A 25,247-nucleotide genomic window follows, 5' to 3' on the forward strand; every position below is an offset into this window, starting at 1 on the left:
CGCTGTTACCCGCAGCTAGATTCAGAAGCCCTGGCTTTCTCAGTAAATGGAAGGAGGAAGCCACTGAGAGTTCTCTGCGGCTGATGCGCCTCCTTTTAATAGAGGAGAAAAATAATCTAGAAACCTCAATAAAAAACTAACTGCAGGTGTTGAGGCTGCTCAAACCTTTTCACAAGAGGCAGAGTTTGCAAATAAAGAGAAGCAGTTACACAACTTCCTTGAGAAATACCAGTACCATCTCAAGGAGCACAAGCACCGCCAATTTGTGAGAGATTTAGCAGATTTTAAAGAGAACAGGATTTATTCCTCTATCGCCAATAGGAGAGACATCGTGGGTGGTAACACTGACCAATCCTCGACAGAAACAGAGTGCTCTGACTCTGACAGTATATCCAAGAGAATTAGACTGTCACCTCGGGGAGGTAATCGCCGTGGGCGACAGAGAGGAGGCTCACGGGGGAGGGATAGACGTTTTTTAGGGGGAACTGGCTGTAACGGCACCGTTTCCGCAGACAAGGGGTTAAAATCTGTTTAGGCAATAAGCCCCTTTCCGAGAGACAGGCACAGCTACTGCAGAACACCAACCTCCCGAACTGGATACAAAATAGCACTTCAAACTGGAACCTCGCAAGTAGCTGCCGGCAGACGAACAGGAAAAGCGTATCCGTCAGCTTACACTCCTGGCAATCAGTCTCCAACAGCATACAGGGAATCCCCCCCAATAACGAGACAAGGTTCCGTGTTGAGGGTCAAGCAGTGCTCTGAAGTGCTGGCACACCCAGCCTGGTTTTTATTACAGTTTGTTGCAGATACAGGACAGATACAACATATCCCCACAATGCATCATGGTTTCCTCCCCTCTGTCCCGGAGACGACCGAACACAATCCAATTATCTCTCAGGACAAAGGGGAGATCACCAATACACATGTGGAGACAACAGGACAGGAATCACCACCCAAACACACAATGGCACACCCCCACAGCAAACACAGACATTTAACATATCCCCAGATAGCTCAAGTCTGAGTGCATATCATTAGGTGAATGGCACTCAGAATACACAAATACAATACTATTAGCTATCTGGGTGCCCTCACATAACATACAATTTAACCGAACGCATAATAACATAAAATACAATTCTACAGACAGATTTAAGCTGTGCGGCCGGTCTGTCTTCTCCTTTACAGTTACTATGGGCCATAATCCTGAGGCAAGAGGCTTTTAAACAGCCCTCTCCAAAACCCAGTGGCGAGGTTGGTTTCGCCACACATCTCCCCCCCCCCCCAGGGAAGACTAACCAGATACCTGACCTCACGCCGGTCGGTACCTAAATTAGTCTGGCAGCCCACCCACAACCCAATACTGGACCTGTAGAATTTAGTAGGCTGTCTCTGTCCAGTGAATCCCCCAAGGTTATATTGGTAGCTGGTACTCCCGGTCTCTGTGTTGCTCCCTGGCTTGGAGTGGAGGTTGCTTTGTGGCCAGGGATCAGCGGTACTCTGCCCTGGTGCCAGCGCTACCACGGAAGAAGCCTGGTGGGAGCCTGGTTGTTGGAGGGGGAGACCGACTGTCTCTACCCCTGTGCTGTACGTGCAGAGACCACGGTCCCATCTGCCCTGTTGTGGGGCTTACTGTCTCCCCCTGGTGCGTTAAGCTGCCGCTGGGGAGAGGGGGTAACGAGCTCCTCTCCCATACATACTTCCAGCCGCTGTGGAGGGCGACCGACCGCCTCCGCTCCCAATACAGTGTCCTGCTGCTGGGGAAAGGAGACTGGGCTCTCTATTCCCTGTAGGACACTCTGCCGCTGGGGGACAGGACCGACTGTCTCTGCCCCCTGTAACTCCATCTGCCGCTGGGGAATGGAGACTCGGCTCCCAATTTCCAAAAAATCATGCTGCTGCTGGGGGGCAGGAACAACTACCTCTGCCCCCTGTAACTCAGCCTGCCGCTGGGGAGGGAGGCCGTTGCTCTCCTCTCCCTGCATTTCACACTGCCGCTGGGGAATGGAGACACGGCTCCCAATTCCCAAAAAATCATGCTGCTGCTGGGGGGCAGGAACGACTACCTCTGCCCCCTGTAACTCAGCCTGCCACTGGGGAATGGAGACTAGGCTCCCAATTCCCTGCAGGACCGGTGGAGAGACCTCGGTCCCATCTCCACCGGCCACCTGGGGTTCTTCCCAGTAAACATCAACAATATCTGCCCAGCTGAATGGGTGTCACAACCAGACAGCTGAGAAGCTCTGACAGAGGCCTTTCAGAACCTCCTCCTTGAATTTCTGTGTTGTGGTATTCAGCTCCTCCTCTCGTCAGCCTCTCTCAGCTGTCATGTCTTAATTGCTTCCCTTTAAATGCCTCCCCAGAATGCTTTTCGGGGCGGCTTATATTTCTTCCTGGAGTGTGTGTGCACGCTGATCTGTCCTCCTGTTTGCTTCAAAGCTAAGTGTACTTTTATATGTTAATATCTGTTTGCTGGATCCCAGATGACCCTGACTCCCTCCGTGTCTTGTGTAGGGAGCCGGTGGTCGTGTCCCCTCACTATAGTAGGGTGCTCAGGGCTTTATAGTCAAGGTTCGTGGATATGCAAACCTCCACCATTAGGATCTTTGCATAGGCTGAGCAGCCAGGGAAAGTGCCAGGTCTTCTGCAGGGGTCTCCCTTGGTTCCTTAGTTTTTGGATCCAGCGAGTCGTTTATACATGTTGCTTTGCCTTGTTACCTGTACACATTCCGTGACATTATAAGCCGCCAAAACCGTCTTAAGCATGGATCCGGTTTCACTTTTGGCTGAACGCTTCCAGGGTCTTTCATTGGAGGTAGCTGACCTCCGTAAGACTTTGTCTCAGCTTCAAGTGACCGGTTCAGCTTGCGTTCATGGAGCTTGTTCTGAGCCTAAGATCTCGCTCCCGGATACGTTCTCCGGGGGTAGTGAGAATTTTGTGCGTTTTAGAGAGGCTTGCAAACTCCATTTTCGCCTTCTTCCCCATTCTTCTGGTGATGAGGAACGGAGGGTGGGGATCATTATATCGCTGCTCAGGGGTAACGCTCAGTCTTGGGCCTTTTCGCTGCCGGAGGGGGCACGGCCTCTCCGTTCAGTGGATGAATTCTTTTTAGCCCTGGGTCAGATATATGATGATCCGGATGGTATTGCTCTGGCTGAGTCTAAACTACGTCTCCTATGCCAGGGTAAACAATCCGCAGAAATATACTGCTCAGAATTTCGGAGTTGGGCAGCTGATACTGGTTGGAATGATGCTGCACTCCGAAGTCAATTTTGCCATGGTCTTTCAGAGGGATTGAAAGATGCATTTGCCTTTCATGAAAGGCCTATTTCTTTGGACTCTGCTATGTCTCAGGCCGTTCGTATTGACAGGCGTCTTAGAGAGAGAGGAGAGATCTCTCTTTCCTGTCATACTCGGTCCCAGGACTGTGCAGCGGTCCCATTCTCTGCGCAGGGGTCTCAGTCGCTGTCAGCCCCTTCTGAGCAGGAGCCCATGCAGCTGGGGTTGATTGCTTCTGACAATAGAAGATTCAGCCCGCATGGGAGGGTTTGTTTTTGTTGTGGAGGTATTAATCATTTGGCAAATATTTGTCCCTCTAGGAGATTCAGGCAGTTCTCTGGGTATAATAAAGAAACAAAGAGGAAAAAATCTTTGAAAAAGGTTCCGTCTGTTACTATTGGCAGGATTGAGGCGGAAATTGAAGATTTTCCGTTTGCTTGTAGTTCCCGTTTTGTCCTGCCGGCTAGGGTGGCGCTAGAGAGCAAGAACATTTTTTGTGAGATTTTTGTGGATAGTGGAGCAGCGGTTAATCTCATTGATAATCACTTTGCGATAACTCATGGTTTCCAGGTGTGCGCTTTGAGAAAGGATATTCCTGTGTTTTCTATCGATTCCGCTCCACTTTCTCAGAAGTCATTAAAGGGCATAGTTCACAATATCCGTTTAATTGTGAGTGATGCTCATGTTGAGGATGTGTCATGTTTCGTCCTTAGCGGTTTGCCGACTCCTCTAGTGTTGGGGCTACCCTGGCTCACTAAACATAACCCCACCATTGATTGGCAAGCAAGGCAAATAAATGGTTGGAGTGACTTTTGCAGAGAGAATTGCCTCACGACATCTGTTTCTGAGGTTGCTACTAAGACTGTACCATCTTTTCTCTCTGAATTTTCGGATGTCTTCTCTGAGAGTGGAGTTCAGGATTTGCCCCCGCACAGGGAGTACGATTGCCCTATTAATCTCATCCCAGACGCCAAGCTGCCTAAATCTCGTTTATACAATCTTTCCCAACCTGAGAGGATCGCTATGCGTGCTTATATCTCTGAGAGTCTGAGAAAGGGACACATACGACCCTCAAAGTCACCTGTTGCCGCTGGTTTTTTCTTTGTTAAGAAAAAAGATGGTTCTTTAAGACCTTGTCTGGATTTCAGGGAGCTGAACAATATCACAATTCGTGACCCTTATCCGCTTCCTCTGATCCCGGACCTGTTTAACCAGGTTGTTGGGGCTAAAGTCTTTTCCAAATTAGATTTAAGAGGGGCATACAACCTGGTCAGGGTCAGAGAGGGGGACGAATGGAAGACGGCCTTCAATACCCCTGAGGGCCATTTTGAGAATTTGGTTATGCCTTTTGGGTTGATGAATGCCCCAGCCGTTTTTCAGCATTTCGTGAACAGCATTTTTTATCATTTGATGGGAAAATTTGTATTGGTGTATTTGGATGACTTTTTGATTTTTTCTCCCGATTTCAAAACTCATAAGGAACATTTACGTCAGGTCTTGCTCATCCTGCGGGAGAATAAATTATATGCGAAACTGGAAAAATGTGTGTTTGCGGTTCCAGAAATTCAATTTCTGGGGTTTCTTCTCTCCGCTTCTGGTTTTCGCATGGACCCCGAGAAGGTCCGCGCTGTGCTTGAGTGGGAGCTTCCTGAGAATCAAAAGGCGCTGATGCGTTTTTTGGGCTTTGCCAATTATTACAGGAAGTTCATTTTGAATTATTCTTCTATTGTTAAACCACTCACTGATATGACCAGAAAGGGGGTAGATTTTTCTTCTTGGTCAGTAGAGGCGCGTAAGGCCTTTTCTGATATCAAGGAGAGTTTTGCTTCCGCTCCCATCTTGGTGCAACCTGATGTTTCATTACCCTTCATAGTTGAGGTTGATGCTTCTGAGGTGGGTGTGGGGGCGGTCTTGTCTCAGGGTTCCTCTCCTGCCAATTGGCGACCGTGTGCCTTTTTCTCAAGAAAACTCTCCTCCGCAGAGAGAAATTACGATGTGGGAGATAGGGAATTGTTGGCCATCAAGTTGGCTTTTGAGGAATGGCGCCATTGGCTAGAGGGGGCCAGACACCCTATTACCGTATTTACTGACCATAAAAATCTGGCCTACTTGGAGTCAGCCAAGCGTCTGAACCCGAGACAGGCCAGATGGTCGTTGTTCTTTTCTAGGTTTAATTTTGTTGTCACGTTCCGCCCTGGAGTTAAGAATGTGAAGGCAGATGCCCTGTCACGTTGTTTTCCGGGAGGCGGGAATTTTGAAGACCCGGGTCCCATTTTGGCTGAAGGTGTGGTGGTCTCTGCTCTTTTTCCTGAATTGGAGGCAGAGGTGCAGGCAGCCCAGTCAGAGGCTCCTGATCTTTGTCCTCCTGGGAGGTTGTTTGTGCCTCTCGCTTTAAGACACAAGATTTTTAAAGAACACCACGATACGGTCCTTGCTGGGCACCCGGGGGTAAGAGCCACACTGGATCTCATCGCTCGGAGATTCTGGTGGCCTGCGCTTCGTAAGTCGGTTGAGGGTTTTGTGGCAGCCTGCGAGACTTGCGCTCGTGCCAAGGTCCCTCATTCACGACCATCAGGTCCTCTCCTTCCCTTACCCATTCCTTCCCGTCCTTGGACACATCTGTCCATGGACTTTATCACGGACCTGCCTCGTTCCTCGGGGAAGACTGTGATTCTGGTGGTGGTGGACCGTTTTAGCAAAATGGTGCATTTCATCCCTTTTCCTGGTTTGCCCAATGCTAAGACGCTGGCGCAGGCATTTGTTGATCACATTGTCAAGTTGCACGGTATTCCTTCAGACATAGTCTCTGATAGGGGCACGCAGTTTGTTTCCAGATTCTGGAAGGCTTTCTGTTCTCGCTTGGGGGTTCGGTTGTCATTCTCTTCTGCTTTCCACCCGCAGTCGAATGGCCAGACAGAGCGCGTCAATCAGAATCTGGAGACATATCTGCGTTGTTTTGTGGCGGAGAATCAAGAGGATTGGTGTTCTTTTTTGTCCCTTGCTGAGTTTGCTTTAAATAACCGTCGTCAGGAGTCCTCTGATAAGTCACCATTTTTTGGTGCATATGGGTTTCATCCACAGTTTGGGACTTTCTCGGGAGAGGGGTCTTCTGGTTTACCTGATGAGGACAGATTCTCCTCGTCTTTGTCATCTATTTGGCAAAAGATTCAAGATAATCTAAAGAGCATGAGTGAGAGATATAAGCGTGTGGCTGATAAGAGACGTGTGCTTGGTCCGGACCTGAATGTTGGTGATCTGGTGTGGTTGTCTACCAAGAATATCAAATTGAAGGTTCCCTCCTGGAAGTTGGGTCCTAGGTTTATTGGGCCTTACAAAATCCTGTCTGTCATCAATCCTGTTGCATACCGTCTTGATCTTCCTCAGACTTGGAAGATCCATAATGTTTTTCATAAGTCCTTATTGAAACCTTATGTTCAACCCATTGTACCCTCGCCTTTGCCTCCCCCTCCGATTATGGTTGATGGGAATCTTGAATTTCAGGTCTCTAGGATTGTGGATTCTCGTCTTGTCCGCGGTTCTCTTCAGTACCTTGTTCAGTGGGAGGGGTATGGTCCTGAGGAGAGGATGTGGGTCCCAGTGACGGACATTAAGGCCTCTCGTCTCATCAGGGCATTCCATAGGTCCCATCCTGAGAAGGTGGGCTCTGAGTGTCCGGAGTCCACTCGTAGAGGGAGGGGTACTGTCACAACCAGACAGCTGAGAAGCTCTGACAGAGGCCTTTCAGAACCTCCTCCTTGAATTTCTGTGTTGTGGTATTCAGCTCCTCCTCTCGTCAGCCTCTCTCAGCTGTCATGTCTTAATTGCTTCCCTTTAAATGCCTCCCCAGAATGCTTTTCGGGGCGGCTTATATTTCTTCCTGGAGTGTGTGTGCACGCTGATCTGTCCTCCTGTTTGCTTCAAAGCTAAGTGTACTTTTATATGTTAATATCTGTTTGCTGGATCCCAGATGACCCTGACTCCCTCCGTGTCTTGTGTAGGGAGCCGGTGGTCGTGTCCCCTCACTATAGTAGGGTGCTCAGGGCTTTATAGTCAAGGTTCGTGGATATGCAAACCTCCACCATTAGGATCTTTGCATAGGCTGAGCAGCCAGGGAAAGTGCCAGGTCTTCTGCAGGGGTCTCCCTTGGTTCCTTAGTTTTTGGATCCAGCGAGTCGTTTATACATGTTGCTTTGCCTTGTTACCTGTACACATTCCGTGACAATGGGTCTGGATCTGGGTCTGTCACCTTACCGTCCTGCTGAGCCGTCCCAATGGAGTGGAAGAGATCTCGGTAGTCCTGCTCCAGTTCCCACTCCAGGGTTGCTAGGTGAGCCAGGTCTTTCTCTACTTCATGGGGGTCATCCCACTCATGCCTAGCCTCCCTCTCATAGAAAATGTCCTGAAGTCTGGACTGTGCAGGGCTCCCGAAGTCAGGCTCTGCAAAGGACTCCCATAACAAGCCAGGACCATCAAACTCCTCTCCCTCTGGCTTGTCATGCTCAGCTGTCCAGGGTATAAACTGTGCCACATACCACCAAAGCGCCTGGTAGGCATCCTCCAGCCATAGCTCCTGCCATACCCGGTGCTGTAGTTCTATCACCCATTCCTCCAGGGGCTGCTCTCCCAGGAAGGACATCCGCAGGGCCACTTGCTTCTGCAACCGCTGCTCTTCACTGGGGAGACTCTCACCTCGCTGGTATTGTACATTATCCAGGGCCTGGTACCAGATGCCTTTCCTTAATGCATCCCGGCCATCCAGGTCCTCCTCCTCGTATAACACTGCTGGTTCCATCCTGGTGCTTTTAGGGTCGCTGTACTGGGACATACGTTGCCCTTAAATTGTAGAATCCAAAGAAATGATGTCTCCTGTAGCTGTCCTTCTGGCTGTAGGAACGATCCCGCTGCTTGCCACCAATGTAACGGCACCGTTTCCGCAGACAAGGGGTTAAAATCTGTTTAGGCAATAAGCCCCTTTCCGAGAGACAGGCACAGCTACTGCAGAACACCAACCTCCCGAACTGGATACAAAATAGCACTTCAAACTGGAACCTCGCAAGTAGCTGCCGGCAGACGAACAGGAAAAGCGTATCCGTCAGCTTACACTCCTGGCAATCAGTCTCCAACAGCATACATGGAATCCCCCCAATGACGAGACAAGGCTCCGTGATCAGGGTCAAGCAGTGGTCTGAAGTGCTGGCACACCCAGCCTGGTTTTTATTACAGTTTGTTGCAGATACAGGACAGATACAACATATCCCCACAATGCATCATGGTTTCCTCCCCTCTGTCCCGGAGACGACCAAACACAATCCAATTATCTCTCAGGACAAAGGGGAGATCACCAATACACATGTGGAGACAACAGGACAGGAATCACCACCCAAACACACAATGGCACACCCCCACAGCAAACACAGACATGTAACATATCCCCAGATAGCTCAAGTCTGAGTGCATATCATTAGGTGAATGGCACTCAGAATACATGAATACAATAATATTAGCTATCTGGGTGCCCTCACATAACATACAATTTAACCGAACGCATAATAACATAAAATACAATTCTACAGACAGATTTAAGCTGTGCGGCCGGTCTGTCTTCTCCTTTACAGTTACTATGGGCCATAATCCTGAGGGAAGAGGCTTTTAAACAGCCCTCTCCAAAACCCAGTGGCGAGGTTGGTTTCGCCACACTGGCCAATATCAGAGCCAACCCAATCCTCCACAGACCTATCCATTGCGCAGTCGCACACAGCCACCTCCAAACCCCTAGGACCTCAGGTTGTTAACCTCTCCTCTCGTCCCCATAACCCAATTGAGAGCGAGGTCCTCCAACTCGGTCTCTCTTTTGTACCAAGTCCTTCCTTTAATCAATTTGATGTTATTAAAGACCTAAATCTGTTCGTTCGCAAGCTCCGCTGGCACACATTCTATAAGTTACAAGAAAAGAAACAGTGCCGTGAATTGGGCATTCCCTTGGACATTCTAGCGGACGTGCGTCTTCTGTATGGTCTTGATAGAGAATTTGAACAGCAGGAAGGTCAGGGACCTTTTACTAATCTGAAGCTTAAAAGCAATAAAATGCCACCTAGTTTTGGTGAGTTGTCGTGTGTGGATGTTTTCCTCAGCACGGTCTCGCAACAGATTGAGGATTTACGCCCCTCGCACTGTTCCAATATTGACGGGGCCCGGGCCAATGTTATTTCTAATCTTGAGAACGATCACTCTATTGTGATCAAATCCTCAGACAAAGGGGGTAACACAGTGGTTATGGACCACGGTCAATACAGTGCTATGTGCGAGGCCTTGCTGAGGGACTCATCCACATACGAGGTCCTGGCACATAACCCTTTGGAAAAGTTCAGAGCACAATTGAAGACCTTCTTTGATGAGGCCAAGTTTTCACAGATCATTATGGGTGATGAATACAATTTCATGCTACCTACCCATCCCAGTTTGGCAACTTTTTATTCTCTTCCAAAGTTTCACAAGGGGACGCACCCCTTGAAGTGGCGTCCCATTGTGTCGGGGGTGGGCAGTCTTTCCCAGAATGTGGGGATTTATGTAGATCGGGTTTTGGCGCCCTTTGTTACTGCACTCCCTTCTTACACCCATGACACCACGCACTTGTTGAAACAGCTAGAAGGGATCCACATCGAGGATGAGAGTATGCTAGCAAGCATTGATGTGGAGGCTTTATATTCTAGCATTCCCCACACCCTCGGTATAAGGGCAGTGGAACACTTTTTGAGTACCCGTGGATGTCAGTACCACGCTTTTTGTCCTCTCCCTATTGGAATTCACTCTGACCAGTAATGTGTTCACCTTTAATGGGAGGATCTACCACCAGCTCAGGGGCACAGCGATGGGGAGTTCATGTGCCCCATCGTATGCAAATTTGTTCCTGGGCTGGTGGGAGGAGACCCTGGTCTTCAGGGAGGACTGGTCTATACTCATGGACCAAGTGGGCTTGTGGGCGCGGTACATTGATGACATCTTCATCATATGGAGCGGAAGTGAACCATCGTTCCGTACGTTGGTGGGGATGCTCAATGATAATAACATTGGTATGCATTTTTCCTGTGAAGTTGATGGGTAAACAGCTACCTTTTCTCAATGTCCTTGTTTCCAAAACACTGGTGAATTCGAGACATCTGTGTATAGAAAACCGACGTCTACTAATGCCCTACTTAGGTGGGAGAGTAGTAATCCTCTCCCACTTAAGCAAGGTATCCCTAATGGATGGTACCTCCGTCTTAGGAGGAACTGTTCCACTAAGCGTGAGTTTATTAGGCAGGCGGCTGACCTACGTGTTAGGTTTCGCCAGCGAGGATACCCGGACAAAGTTCTGAGGAGAGCGTTTGGGTTGCACTTCATGTAGATAGAATGACTCTTCTTACTCCTAAACCCAGCTCAGTGCAGACTTCAAAACTTATCTGCCCAGTTACGACCTATGATAGGGCGTCAAGTGAAATCGGAGATTTTTCAGAAAAATTGGGGCATTCTTCTACTGGATCCCGACTTGAGAGAGGTAGTGGGTGAATATCCACACCTCACTTATCGTGGCGGCCGCAGTCTCCATGACAGGCTGGTATCCAGTGAGTTCATATCCCCCTCTCTGTCGGATTCCACATGGTTAAAATCTAATGTGAAAGGTTGCTATAGGTGTAGCGGCTGTATTGCCTGCCCTTATTTGAAAACTGGGAAGGTTTTCAGCAGTGTAGTCGCAGGCAAAGAATACTCTATTCACCCCAAACCCGCGGAGTGATATACCTTCTGACATGTGAGTGTTGCAGAGGGTATGTGGGCAAGACCATCCGCGAGTTCCGCAGACAAATTGGGGAACATCTAAATGATATATCTAAGGCCAAAGACACTCCTGTGGCTAATCACATCCACAATGGGAAAGCCCGTATTTCAGTTATGGGCATCGATCGGATTTTCCCCCCAAGACGTGGGGGAGACTGGGACCACGCTATTCTTCAGCGTGAGACTCGTTGGATTTATTATTTTAAAAAAATGGCCCCATTGGGCTTAAATGAGCATCTGAATTTTAGTTATTATATATGAATCCGTTCCCTCCCCCTCCCCCCTTCCTTTCCTTCTTTTTACTTCTTTATCTTTAGGTCTTCGTGGTAATTAGCAAGCTAGCTCCACCTGAGGTTGGTGTCTTCTCAAGCTTGCCTCTAATAGCTCGGTTTATTAAACATCAGCATTGTTACTAGGGGTTCCCTTCTATCATGGGCCCCACATGCTTCCTTTGTTGTCTGAATTTACTGTCAGACACTGTGGCCGCTAAGTATTTAGTCCCGCCTCCTGATTACATATATAACCGCTCCTGCTATGGTCTGTATGTTTGTGGGCGTGGCGCGCTGTCGGTGCTGCGCTCCAGGGCCGGCTTTGTCCGATCATGTGCTTTGTCACGTGATTTGCGTCGTCGTCACTGGCGTTGCAGGCTCTAGGACGCTGCGCTGTGGAATGCCGGCCCACTTTCTTGCGTTCCACTGGTCACGTGACCGGAAGTTGGGCGGATCGGGAACACTGGCGCGAGACCTGGTACATTTAAAAGGCGCTGACAGGTAGGCACTCCTTGCTGACAGCCAAATTGGATTGTATATATCCTAGGGTCAGACCTGGACTCTGGCAGGCACTACCCACTGCTGTGCCTGCATTTAACCCCCTCAGCCCCGCTAGCTGAAACCCCCTTCATGACCAGAGCACTTTTTACACTTCTGCACTACACTCCTTTCACCGTTTATCGCTCGGTCATGCAACTTACCACCCAAATGAATTTTACCTCCTTTTCTTCTCACTAATAGAGCTTTCATTTGGTGGTATTTTATTGCTGCTGACATTTTTACTTTTTTTGTTATTAATCAAAATGTAATGATTTTTTTGCAAAAAAATGACATTTTTCACTTTCAGCTGTAAAATTTTGCAAAAAAAAACGACACCCATATATAAATTTTTCGCCAAATGTATTGTTCTACATGTCTTTGATAAAAAAAAATGTTTGGGCAAAAAAAAAAAATGGTTTGGGTAAAAGTTATAGCGTTTACAAACTATGGTACAAAAATGTGAATTTCCGCTTTTTGAAGCAGCTCTGACTTTCTGAGCACCTGTCATGATTCTTGAGGTTCTACAATGCCCAGACAGTAGAAACACCCCACAAATGACCCCATTTCGGAAAGTAGACACCCTAAGGTATTCGCTGATGGGCATAGTGAGTTCATAGAACTTTTTATTTTTTGTCACAAGTTAGCGGAAAATGATGATGATTTAATTTTTTTATTTTTTTTTCTTACAAAGTCTCATATTCCACTAACTTGCGACAAAAAATAAAAGATTCTAGGAACTCGCCATGCCCCTCACGGAATACCTTGGGGTGTCTTCTTTCCAAAATGGGGTCACTTGTGGCGTAGTTATACTGCCCTGGCAATTTAGGGGCCCAAATGTGTGAGAAGTAGTTTGCAATCAAAATGTGTAAAAAATGGCCTGCAAAATCTGAAAGGTGCACTTTGGAATATGTGCCCCTTTGCCCACCTTGGCAGCAAAAAAGTGTCACACATCTGGTATCGCCGCACTCAGGAGAAGTTGGGGAATGTGTTTTGGGGGGTCATTTTACATATACCCATGCTGGGTGAGAGTAATATCTTGGCAAAAGACAACTTTTCCCATTTTTTTTATACAAAGTTGGCATTTGACCAAGATATTTTTCTCACCCAGCATGGGTATATGTAAAATGACACCCGAAAACACATTCCCCAACTTCTCCTGAGTACGGTGATACCAGATGTGTGACACTTTCTTGCAGCCAAGGTGGGCAAAGGGGCACATATTCCAAAGTGCACCTTTCGGATTTCGCAGGCCATTTTTTACACATTTTGATTGCAAGGTACTTCTCACACATATGGTCCCCTAAATTGCCAGGGCAGTATAACTACGCCACAAGTGACCCCATTTTGGAAAGAAGACACCCCAAGGTATTCCGTGAGGGGCATGGCGAGTTCCTAGAATTTTTTATTTTTTGTCGCAAGTTAGTGGAATATGAGACTTTGTAAGGAAAAAAGAAAAAAAAAGAAAAATCATCATTTTCCGCTAACTTGTGACAAAAAATAAAAAATTCTAGGAACTCGCCGTGCCCCTCACGGAATACCTTAGGGTGTCTACTTTCCAAAATGGGGTCACTTGTGGGGTAGTTATACTGCCCTGGCAATTTAGGGGCCCAAATGTGTGAGAAGTACCTTGCAATCAAAATCTGTAAAAAATGGCCTGTGAAATCCGAAAGGTGCACTTTGGAATATGTGCCCCTTTGCCCACCTTGGCTGCAAAAAAGTGTGACACATGTGGTATCGCCGTACTCAGGAGAAGTTGGGGAATGTGTTTTGGGGTGTCATTTTACATATACCCATGCTGGGTGAGAGAAATATCTTGGCAAAAGACAACTTTTCCTATTTTTTTATACAAAGTTGGCATTTGACCAAGATATTTCTCTCACCCAGCATGGGTATATGTAAAATGACACCCCAAAACACATTCCCCAACTTCTCCTGAGTACGGCAATACCAGATGTGTGACACTTTTTTGCAGCCTAGATGCGCAAAGGGGCCCAAATTCCTTTTAGGAGGGCATTTTTAGACATTTGGATCCCAGACTTCTTCTCACACTTTCGGGCCCCTAAAAAGCCAGGGCAGTATAAATACCCCACATGTGACCCCACTTTGGAAAGAAGACACCCCAAGGTATTCAATGAGGGGCCTGGCGAGTTCCTAGAAATTTTTTATTTTTTGCATAAGTTAGCGGAAATTGATTTTTTGAGTTTTTTTCTCACAAAGTCTCACTTTCCGCTAACTTAGGACAAAAATTTCAATCTTTCATGGACTCAATATGCCCCTCACGGAATACCTTGGGGTGTCTTCTTTCCGAAATGGGGTCACATGTGGGGTATTTATACTGCCCTGGCTTTTTAGGGGCCCTAAAGCGTGAGAAGAAGTCTGGAATATAAATGTCTAAAAATGTTACGCATTTGGATTCGGTGAGGGGTTCGGTGAGTCCATGTGAGATTTTATTTTTTGACACAAGTTAGTAGAATATGAGACTTAGTAAGAAAAAACAAAAACAAACAAAAAATTTCCGCTAACTTGGGCCAAAAAAAAAGTCTGAATGGAGCCTTACAGGGGGGGGGGTGATCAATGACAGGGGGGTGATCAATGACAGGGGGGGTGATCAATGACAGGGGGGTGATCAATGACAGGGGGGTGATCACCCATATAGACTCCCGGATCACCCCCCCTGTAAGGCTCCATTCAGACATCCGCATGATTTTTTACGGATCCATGGATACATGGATCGGATCCACAAAACACATGCGGACGTCTGAATGGAGCCTTACAGGGGGGTTATCAATGACAGGGGGTGATCAGGGTGATCACCCCCCTGTCACTGATCACCCCCCCTGTAAGGCTCCATTCAGACATCCGCATGATTTTTTACGGATCCATGGATACATGGATCGGATCCACAAAACACATGCGGACGTCTGAATGGAGCCTTACAGGGGGGTTATCAATGACAGGGGGTGATCAGGGTGATCACCCCCCTGTCACTGATCACCCCCCCTGTAAGGCTCCATTCAGACATCCGCATGATTTTTTACGGATCCATGGATACATGGATCGGATCCACAAAACACATGCGGACGTCTGAATGGAGCCTTACAGGGGGGTTATCAATGACAGGGGGTGATCAGGGTGATCAGGGTGATCACCCCCCTGTCACTGATCACCCCCCCTGTAAGGCTCCATTCAGACATCCGCATGATCTTTTACGGATCCATGGATACATGGATCGGATCCACAAAACACATGCGGACGTCTGAATGGAGCCTTACAGGGGGGTTATCAATGACAGGGGGTGATCAGGGTGATCACCCCCCTGTCACTGATCACCCCCCCTGTAAGGCTCCATTCAGACATCCGCATGATTTTTTACGGATCCATGGATACATGGATCGGATCCACAAAACGCATGCGGACGTCTGAATGGAGCCTTACAGGGGGGTTATCAATGACAGGGGGTGATCAGGGAGTGTATATGGGTGATCACCCGCCTGTCATTGATCACCCCCTGTAAGGCTCCATTCAGACGTCCGCATGTGCTTTGCGGATCCGATCCATGTATCCATGGATCCGTAAAAATCATGCGGACGTCTGAATGGAGCCTTACAGGGGGGTGATCAATGACAGGGTGGTGAAAAATGACAGGGGGGTGATCAGGGAGTGTATATGGGTGATCACCCGCCTGTCATTGATCACCCCCCTGTAAGGCTCCATTCAGACGTCCGTATGCTTTTTGCGGATCCGATCCATGTATCCGTGGATCCGTAAAAATCATACGGACGTCTGAACGGAGCCTGACAGGGGGGTGATCAATGACAGGGCGGTGATCAATGACAGGGGGGTGATCAGGGAGTTTATATGGGGTGATCATGGGTGATCAGGGGTTTATAAGGGGTTAATAAGTGACGGGGGGGGGTGTAGTGTAGTGTAGTGTAGTGTGGTGTTTGGTGCGACTGTACTGACCTACCTGAGTCCTCTGGTGGTCGATCCTAACAAAAGGGACACCAGAGGACCAGGTAGGAGGTATATTAGACGCTGTTATGAAAACAGCGTCTAATATACCTGTTAGGGGTTAAAAAATTCGGATCTCCAGCTGTCAGCGAGCGATCACCGCTGGCAGGCTGGAGATCCACTCGGTTACCTTCCGTTCCTGTGAGCGCGCGCAGGAAATCTCGGCTCTCGCGGGAGGACGCGTATATGCGTCCACCCAGAAGAGCAGGGCCACCGGCAGGACGCAATCCTGCGTACGGCGGTCCTGTAGTGGTTAAGCTAAGTGGGTTGTTGTAGCTATTCAAGGTGGCTTCAGTCCGACTGTCCAACCACCTGCGTTTTTCTTGAATATCCTCTATCAATCCTCCCCTTACCATTTTTTGTTTTGTAATGCAAGCCCCATCCATTGCTTGACATTACATAAGTACATCTCCCCTGAAGAGTTCACTGAATGAAACGTGACACGTCGGGAGTTACCTGAATAGGGTGTACTAGGGATTCCGCCTCTGATAGGGATAGGTATACGGACGGGACGCCCCTTGCGGGGCTAGTACCTCGTATAGACAGGTAGGGCGCATTAGCCCCTGCCCCTCTAGTAGGGCTTCCTAGGGCTTTTGGCTCCCGATTCTTTTACGCTGGCACCGATCCAGTAGGGCGACACATCATTAATGTCCATCGTTTGACATCAGCAACATGAAAGAAATTCCGCCATCCAACATGGGTGGGAACGTTCCTGTTTTGCTCAGTATAATTTGTCATCATACTGTGTATGTCTAGTTTAGGCCCTTTGGGCTGTCTTATGTTGGTTTGTCTTAGAGGTTTCTCCTTTAGCGCCTATTATTTTAGAAGCATTTCCCATAAATGTTACGTTTTACCCCTCTGTCCCCTAGGGGATTAGTACATCCTCCATGTAAATGTCTTATGTTTTATTAGGTGATATCATTGCTGGTGTAAATGGCCTGAACATGGAAGGAGTCAGGCACAAAGACATTGTCGAACTGAGTAAAGCATCTGGGAATAAAATCAGGTAGGATTTTTATTACATTTTTCCAGTTACAGAACAATGTGCTATTTTACATCTAGTCCAAAGCACTTGGGAACGTGGCCAGTTCTTGCTTCCCACATATGTATTTGGAAACTTCCTGTACATCGCTGGGTACTTCTAGCCTTTTGCTGCCAGTGGTGGAAGGTAAAATGATGTCACCGTCCCTCGTTTTGCCAAATTGGTGAGAGGGATGGCTACATGTGACGAGCACAGCTGATGCCATAGATGTTTTCCAAGTCTTTAGCAGAGTGGTCATATCTTGAATTTACTGGTCCCTCAGTGCAAGTATTGGCTCCCATAGTAATGCCCATAATGGCGGACCCGCAACAGTCACCATAGAATTCTAACTAAGGCTACTTTCACACTAGCGTATACGCTTTCTGTTATTGAGATCCGGCAGAGGATCCGTTTTGTTCCCATTCATTGTCAATGGGAACAAAAGTGAACAGAATGGAATGCTCCAAAATGCCTTCCGTTCCTTTTGGTTGCGTTTCCATACCGGAGAGCAATCCGCAGCAAGCTTGTGTCCGAGAAAACTGATCCATCCATTGACTTGAGTTGTGGGTTATGCCGGATCCGTTTTCTCGGACACAATAGAAAACTGATCCGTCCCCCATTGACATACAATGGTTTTAATGTTGCATCCGTCGCTGCTATGTTACAGATAATACAATCAGATCTGTTCATAACGGATGCAGACGGTTGTATTACAATTGCAAAAACGCAAGTGTGAAAGTAGCCTGATCCGTTTCTGGGCAGCCCCTCTCCTATCCCTTTTCTTTATGACATTTGGGAGTTCTAGCTGTGAGCCTAATTATTCAATCAGTGGCTAGCTGAGCGCCTTGACATGGCTGCTGATTTTCGGAGCGGAGTCGATTACTGATATATTGGATTCATTTATCTTATCTGTGACTTAGAATAAACTGTATTTGTGCGAGGCTTCAGGATTCCACTGGTGCCGTCTCCTTGTAAGTTGGACATTTTATGTGACTGTGGATTCATTCTCTTGTGTTGTCTAACAGGCTGGAGATTGTCTATGGTTCTGCCATCCAAAAAGCGGTACTGGAGGCCAGACTACAGTATCTAAAGGTCAGTGACTGTCAGTAACGCCTATATGTCTCCCTTGTGGCTGTGCTATTGCCTATTGATCTATGTCTGGTCCATTGGGCTGTATGGCTGAGCATAAACTGATGCAATATAATACACATTGTTAAACACATTGTCCCTCGACAAATATTCTACATTTTTCCCACCAGCACCTGGATCTGAATACTTTTGTTCTTAAAAATTTTGCATAGATACTGAGTTATTCAATAAAATCTATATCTGTAGCACCACATACTTTTTGCCCTTAACCTGTTTAGGACATAGAGTGTACTGGTACGCCCTGATGTCCCGATCCTTAAGGACACAGAACATACCGTTACGTCCTATGTATTTCCAATCACGCCACTCGGCGGCCGGTGATCGGAACCCAGTGCCTGCTGAAATCAATCAGCAGGCACCCAGGGTCAATGCCCCGTATCGGCGATCGCTGAAAACCGCAGGTCAATTCACCCCTGCAGCCCTCTGTGTTATGTGCGGGAGGGCCGCACGATCATCAGGGGTGTGCTGGGGGGGGGGTGGGCAGGTGCACGATCATCCGCCCGCCCCCTCTCTCAGGATGGCCGAGCGGTTTGCAGAGTGTCAGCACATGATGTGAGGCGTTTAACCCCTTCCATACCGTGGCCCCCCTCCCTCCCCATCACCCACTGCTCTACTGTGGCAGCGAGTGATGGTTACCATGGCAACCGGACGCCTTCACAGGTGTCCGGCTGTCCATGGTGCTGATCAGACTTCTAGTGTACTGTACTGTATTTTCACTTTACATAGTATACTGTACTATACAGACATCAGACCCATTGGATCTTCAAGAACCAAGTGGGTCTGGATAAAAAAAATAAACACATTTATCACTGATTAAAAATGGAAAAAATAAAATTCCATACACAATTTTGATATCACCGCGTCCATAACGACCTGATCTATAAATTGGTCATGTTACTTTCCCCACATGGTGAACACCATAAAAAAAAAAAAAAAAACTATGATGAAATTGACATTTTGCCCACCTTACGTCCCAAAAAAGGTAATAAAAGTGATAAAATAGTCGTATGTACGCCAAAATAGTACCAATCAAACAGTCACCTCATCCCGCCAAAAATGAACCCCTACATGAGTCAATGGCCCCCAAAAAAAAAAAAAAAAACTATGGCTCTCAGACTAAGGCCTAGTTCACACGAACATATGGCTTTTATAGTTTTTTGCGGTCCGTTTTTCACTGATCCGTTGTTCCGTTTTTGAGTTCCGTTGTGTTTCTGTTCCATTTATGGCATATACAGTATACAGTAATTACATTGAAAAAATTGGTCTGGGCCTAACATTTTTAATAGATGGTTCTGCAAAGACCAAACGGATATGGAAGACATACAAATGCATTTCCGTATGTGTTCCGTTTATTTTGCGGACCCATTGACTTGAATGGAGCCACGGAATATGATTTGCAGGCAATAATAGGACATGTTTTATCTTCCAACGGAAAGGAAATACGGAAATGGAATGCTTACGGAACACATTCCGTTTTTAATGCGGAACTATTGAAATAAATGGTTCTGTATACGGAACACAAAAAAACGGCCCGTACACTCGCAAAAAAACAATTGTGTGAACTAGGCATATTAGGTATCGCCGCGTCCGTAAGAATCTGCTCTATAAAAATACCACATGACCTAAACCCTGAGGTGAACACTGTAAAAAAAACACCTTACATCACAAAAAGTGTAATAGCAAGCGATCAAAAAGTCGTATGCACCCCAAAATAGTGCCAATCAAGCCGCCATCTCATCCCAACAAAAATGAGACCCTAAATAAGATAATCGCCCAGAAAACTGAAAAAACTATGGCTGTCAGACTATGGAGACACTAAAACATGATTTTTTTTGTTTCAAAAATGAAATCATTGTGTAAAACTTACATAAATAAAAAAAATAGTATACATATTAGGGATCACCGCGTCCGTGGCAACCTGCTCTATAAAAATACCACATGATCTAACCTGTCAGATGAATGTTGTAAATAGCAAATAAAAACCTGAGCCAAAACAGCTATTTCTTGTTACCTTGCCTCACAAACAGTGTAATATAGAGCAACCAAAAATCATATGTACCCTAAACTAGTACCATCAAAACTGCCACCCTATCCCGTAGTTTCTTAGATGGGGTCACTGTTATGGAGTTTCTACCTTAGGGGTGCATCAGGGGGGCTTCAAATGGGACATGGTGTAAATAAACCAGTCCAGCAAAACCTGCCTTCCAAAAAACGTATGGCATTAATTTCCCTCTACGCCCTACCGTGTGCCCGTACAGTATTCTACGACCACATATGGGGTGTTTCTGCAAACTACAGAACCGGGGCAATAAATATAGCATTTTGTTTAGCTGTTAACCCTTGCTTTGTTACTTAAAAAAATGGAAAATGAGCCCAAAAACTAAATTCTGAAATGTTATCTCCATTTGCCATGAACTCTTGTGGAACACCTAAAGGGTTAATGGCGTTTGTAAAATCAGTTTTGAATACCTTGGGGGGTGTAGTTTATAGAATGGGGTTTGGGTGGTTTCTATTATGTAACCCTCACAAAGTGACTTCAGACCTGAACTGGTCCCATTCATTTTATGGTGGCCCCTAGGTGACATGATGATAGATGAACATGTTGTCACTGGCCAAGGAAAGCTGAGAGAAGGCTGTGGCCCTCACAGGAGCCGTGGGTGCCTTCTCAAACATCTGATCGGAGAGGGTTCTGGGTGTCCGACCCTCACCGATCAGATACTGATAACCTATCTAGAGGATAGGTCATCAGTATACAAATCTCGGCAAACCCTTTTAAATGATCAGTCCAGCTTGCTGGGGCAGAAAGGACACTATCCCTGAGCTGCCTGCTAGAAAGAAATCTATCCGAGCAATCAAGGAGGAGATCACCAGATCCATGTGAGGGTCAGCGCGGGGTCTACCTTTGTTAGAAAGAGATTGTCATGTACTAGATCAGATTTTACATTACTCATGGGATAACCCCTTTAATTTTATTATATAACCCAATAAGAAAACACTCCTCAGGTTCCAAAGTCGACCTAGCAGCTCGCCGCTGATTACTTTGTACTATTTCCTCCCATTGCTCTGAACTTACTGGTTTCTTTCTCGTTCTTAAAGCCAACATTATATCAGAAATGGGAAGAATATCGCTCACTAATGGTGCAGGAGCATAGACTGTTACATGGTAAGTGACATGGTTACAATCTAAAGCTTACACTCCAGTTCTTCCTGCTGAATAGACCCTTCTGTCGCTGCTTCTATCCATATCGGTCTTAATGAAGGACTGAATTGTGCGATTATAATTTCATTCTGCTACGAATTCACTTCATTGGTCGGCAAATTGAATTAGATAAAATGTTGGAGTAGCAACCAATTCTTTCATATGGTGTAATGTAGGGGTCCGCAACTGCTGGCACTCCCAGTTGTGGCGAAACTACAACTCCCAGCATGCTCCTTTCACTTCTATGGGAGTTCCGAGAACAGCCAAGCAAGGGTGCATGCTGGGAATCGGAAATCGTAGTCTTACCACAGATGGTTGTGGTAACAGGCTGGTGTAACTGCACAGCTTTCCTTTTTCTTTCTATATTGTCTATATTATCAGCTGTCTTTTTCTTTATTTTTATAACTAAATCTGCTGCAGTACTTCTTGTACAACACCAGTACGCACTCACGGGTGGAATTTCCTAGCTCTCATCATAAGGAGTGGAAAAATGTTTGGAGACGGCAGTTTTTTAGGGTTTCCAAACAGATGACACATGTTTGCATACGTTGCTGCCATGTCTTGAGGTGTTTTTGGACTAAGTTGAACCAGGTTCTAATAGTTTAAAAAAATAAAAATAAAAGGTTCGGTTAACTATGCCCTAGGTTGTCATAATGGGCTTATTTATGCCACCAAAGGAGACAAGGCCAATACTTGTTTCAGTTGAATAATATACTTTGACTTGAGGTTAACGTTGAGACATGTTGTGCTCAGGCAAGTCCACTTTGCCATGTTGTAGTTCAGTTTGTTGTTTTCTCATGCAATCATTTTCTGTCTTCCAGGCATTGTTGTAAAGGACCCCAGTGTTTATGACACCTTGGAATCCATCAGGTCATACATTTACGGGACAGTTCCACAATGTACCAAAGTTCCACTCCCCAGTACCCTGGCCACTGGAAGTATATGCAGCAGCGCAAGCTGCCTGAGCACAGCCGAGGATAACGAGGAAGCGGTCTATCAGACCTGCTACTTCAGCTCCAACTCTACAGATGATATTCACACCGTTCTCAACAAAAGCACAATCAAGCCTTACAAGTCTCCACTAACTCGCAGCTCGAGTGTTAAGTGTACAAGTCCTGCTACGAACTGGGAGATGCCCAAGGAGCAGAGTACCTTTGTCTCTTTACCCAGGAAGAAAAACACAAGTTTTCAGAAAAGGCTTCTGAAGTTTGTCCCTGGCCTAAACAGAATTTTAGAAGAGGATGCCAGTCCTCGTTAGCCGACCCCCTACTTATATAAAAAGTTTAAGTTAAGTTATTTATTGTTCTGGAGAAGAGTGAAAATCTTTGTATTTGAATTGTTAGACTTTATTGTTAAACGTTATACCATTTTTTGTTTTTCATTAAAATGTTTGCAAAGGTGGTGGGTGCCAAACGGCAGGTTTTTCTATGACACGCGTTCTTCAAGTGAATTCTGTTCTTCAAAGGTTTACGGAGGAGTACCCAAGCCAGCGGGACGGACACTGCTGCACAGTGAACGATTTTGTTCTGGTTCAAAGCACTATAGATTCCTGCTTCCTGTATAGTGCAAGAGCCGAGACACTGCAGCACCTCTCCTTAAATGCCAGGGGAACCTGCCACACACGAAATCTAGTAACTAAAGCTCTGTCAGTTTTTATGTATGCAACACACTCCCCATTGTGTGGCGATATGGGCTGTGGCACACTGAGCATGAGTGCTTGGCCTGAGTTCTGGGGACTCGGAGCACCCCTTTATCCAAACAAATAACTGTCCCTTCTCGGACTCGGAGCTCCTCCTTATTAAAACAAATAACTGTCCCTTCTCTCCCTCTCCATCTTCCCCCACATCCAAAACCAGACCACCGCCATAAACTTCTTAGTCCCTGACCCAGTGGACAGCTTCAGAGGGGTTAATTACTTTATGATAGGGGCACGCCTTACAGAGGGTGGCGGTGTGATGAATACCACACCTCGTGACCACTTGACGTCAACCACGTCGGGCTCACGAGACCTGGTATGATCACAGGGTTTACCAAAAATGTGAAGTTACTCCCTCCAGAGGAGCACGTAAGGTCAGGCTGGTATAGTTTACACACATACCTCCTGTCCACGTGGGCACAGAGAGGCAACAAGATGAGAGAGCCTTTTCACTGCCGCAGTGAAAACAGCACACACTCAGCCCAGGTAACTGCCACCAGTTCTCGTTTGATATAAGCACGGTCCGCTAACGGGATTATATAGGGTCAGAAACCAACCCGCGGTAGCTTATAACTAGGCCAAAACACGGACGTGGGGATTTGTGATCGATATACAAGATAGCACAAGATTAAATTATAGATTTAATCGCCGTAAGAGCACACTAGATACGACACAATATACACAGACAATATATACAGTGGTCTGAGGTTACAGATTACAGGTTATATGGTTACAACAGGGTCAAGCAGTGTGAAAGTCAGTTACCGAGTATGATGAAAGTTCCTTTGAGATGTTCTTTCCTGGAGTCCACATGAAGGGCCGTGAGCTCAGCTATTTCCTGGGTCCCTCTAAACACATGTGTAGGATGTGACCCCTCTTCAGAGAAAGACCCACCTACTTGCTGGCACCAGACTTTTAACCTATAACCAGCCCCTCCCGGCCTCAGGGAGGGGTCCACTCCCCCTCTTCTGGGCTGGCAGCAAATGACCCACAAAACCCTTTAGGGTTCATAGCTCCAGACCAGAGGGTCACAGGGAGATGGTTCTGGGACCAATGGACCTGCCTGGGTTCCGGCTACAAGTAGAGCCCAAACCTAATACCGTTATGTGGTTTCTATGGGGAGGTATGGATATCTCCCTACCCGACCTCGTCCCAGTACACAAAGACCATGGGAACGTACCTCGTGGCCACCGGGACACAAATATGTATCCGGTTTGCGCATGCGATGGCCAGGCAATTCATAATTCCTTATGAAAGGTAGGTGCCAACATGTCTGGGAGGTCTCATTGATCCTGGGCAAGAGCGGATACCCCATGCTGAGGGTTTTCCTGTCGAATTCAGGTGGCTTCAAACTGGTGCACTGAGGTGTGACCTTCTCCTTGAAGCTTGGACCCCCCGGGGGCTTTCTTTCTGCTCCAGCGTAGCAGCCTCCCATTCCTTTCGGATACAGTGTTTAACCAGCTGAGGGGGTTGTGGTTGGTCTCCACCGTGAAGCGGCGCCCGTATAAATACAGGTGCAACCAGACAATTGCCAGGCACTCCTTCTCCATTGTGGAGTACGCCACCTCCCTCGGCAGGAGCTTCCGACTCAGGTACAGAACGGGGTGTTCCTGGCCCGTAGTGTCAACCTGGCAGAGTACGGCACCGAGGCCAAAATCACTGGCGTCGGTCTGCACTATAAACCGCAGCGTAAAGTCGGCCGCCTGTAGTACAGGGAAGCTCGAGAGGGCGGCCTTCAGCTCTCGTAATGCCGTCTCGCAGTCGTTCGTCTAATCGACTGCGGAGGGCAGCTTCTTCTTGGTGAGGTCCGTCAAGGGCTTCGCCAGGCTACTATAGTGGGGGACGGACCTCCTGTAGTACCCGGCGGTGCCCAGGAAGGACATCACCGTTTCTTGGTTGTGGGGGTGGGCCAGGATACGATAGCATCCACTTTCCTGGGCTCTGGCTTAAGGGTCCCCCTGCCTACCCGGTGCCCCAGGTAGTGGACCTCGCTCATGCCCAGCTGGCACTTTTGCGGCTTAATGGTCAACCCTGCCTGGTGGATCTGCCCCAGCACCTGCGTCAGGTGCTGTAGGTGATCCTCCCAGGTGGGACTGAAGACGGCAATGTCATCCAGGTAAGCGGCCGTGTACTCTTCAAGTCCCTTAAGCAGCGTGTTGACCATCCGCTGAAAAGTGGCAGGGGCATTCTTCATGCCAAACGGCATCACCGTGGATTCGTACAATCCAAAGGGGGTGATAAAGGCAGAGCGTTCCCGCGCCTCCTGG

The 25,247-nt window shown here is 47.3% G+C and overlaps 1 protein-coding gene across 1 annotated transcript in view; it reads left to right on the top strand.

Annotated features, from left to right (window-relative positions):
* LOC122923024 (general receptor for phosphoinositides 1-associated scaffold protein-like) overlaps positions 1-22,542 on the top strand; it is a 65,109-nt gene extending 42,567 nt beyond the window's left edge. The window contains exons 5-8 of the mRNA XM_044273811.1: positions 16,828-16,921; positions 17,962-18,028; positions 21,182-21,248; positions 22,106-22,542. Of these exons, the coding sequence (XP_044129746.1) occupies positions 16,828-16,921; positions 17,962-18,028; positions 21,182-21,248; positions 22,106-22,542 (665 nt within the window). The remainder of the gene's footprint in view (positions 1-16,827; positions 16,922-17,961; positions 18,029-21,181; positions 21,249-22,105) is intronic.
* Positions 22,543-25,247: the final 2,705 nt, after the last annotated feature.

This window comes from Bufo gargarizans, unplaced genomic scaffold (assembly GCF_014858855.1).
Source record: "Bufo gargarizans isolate SCDJY-AF-19 unplaced genomic scaffold, ASM1485885v1 original_scaffold_1162_pilon, whole genome shotgun sequence".
In the NCBI taxonomy this organism is placed as follows: Eukaryota; Metazoa; Chordata; class Amphibia; order Anura; family Bufonidae; genus Bufo; species Bufo gargarizans.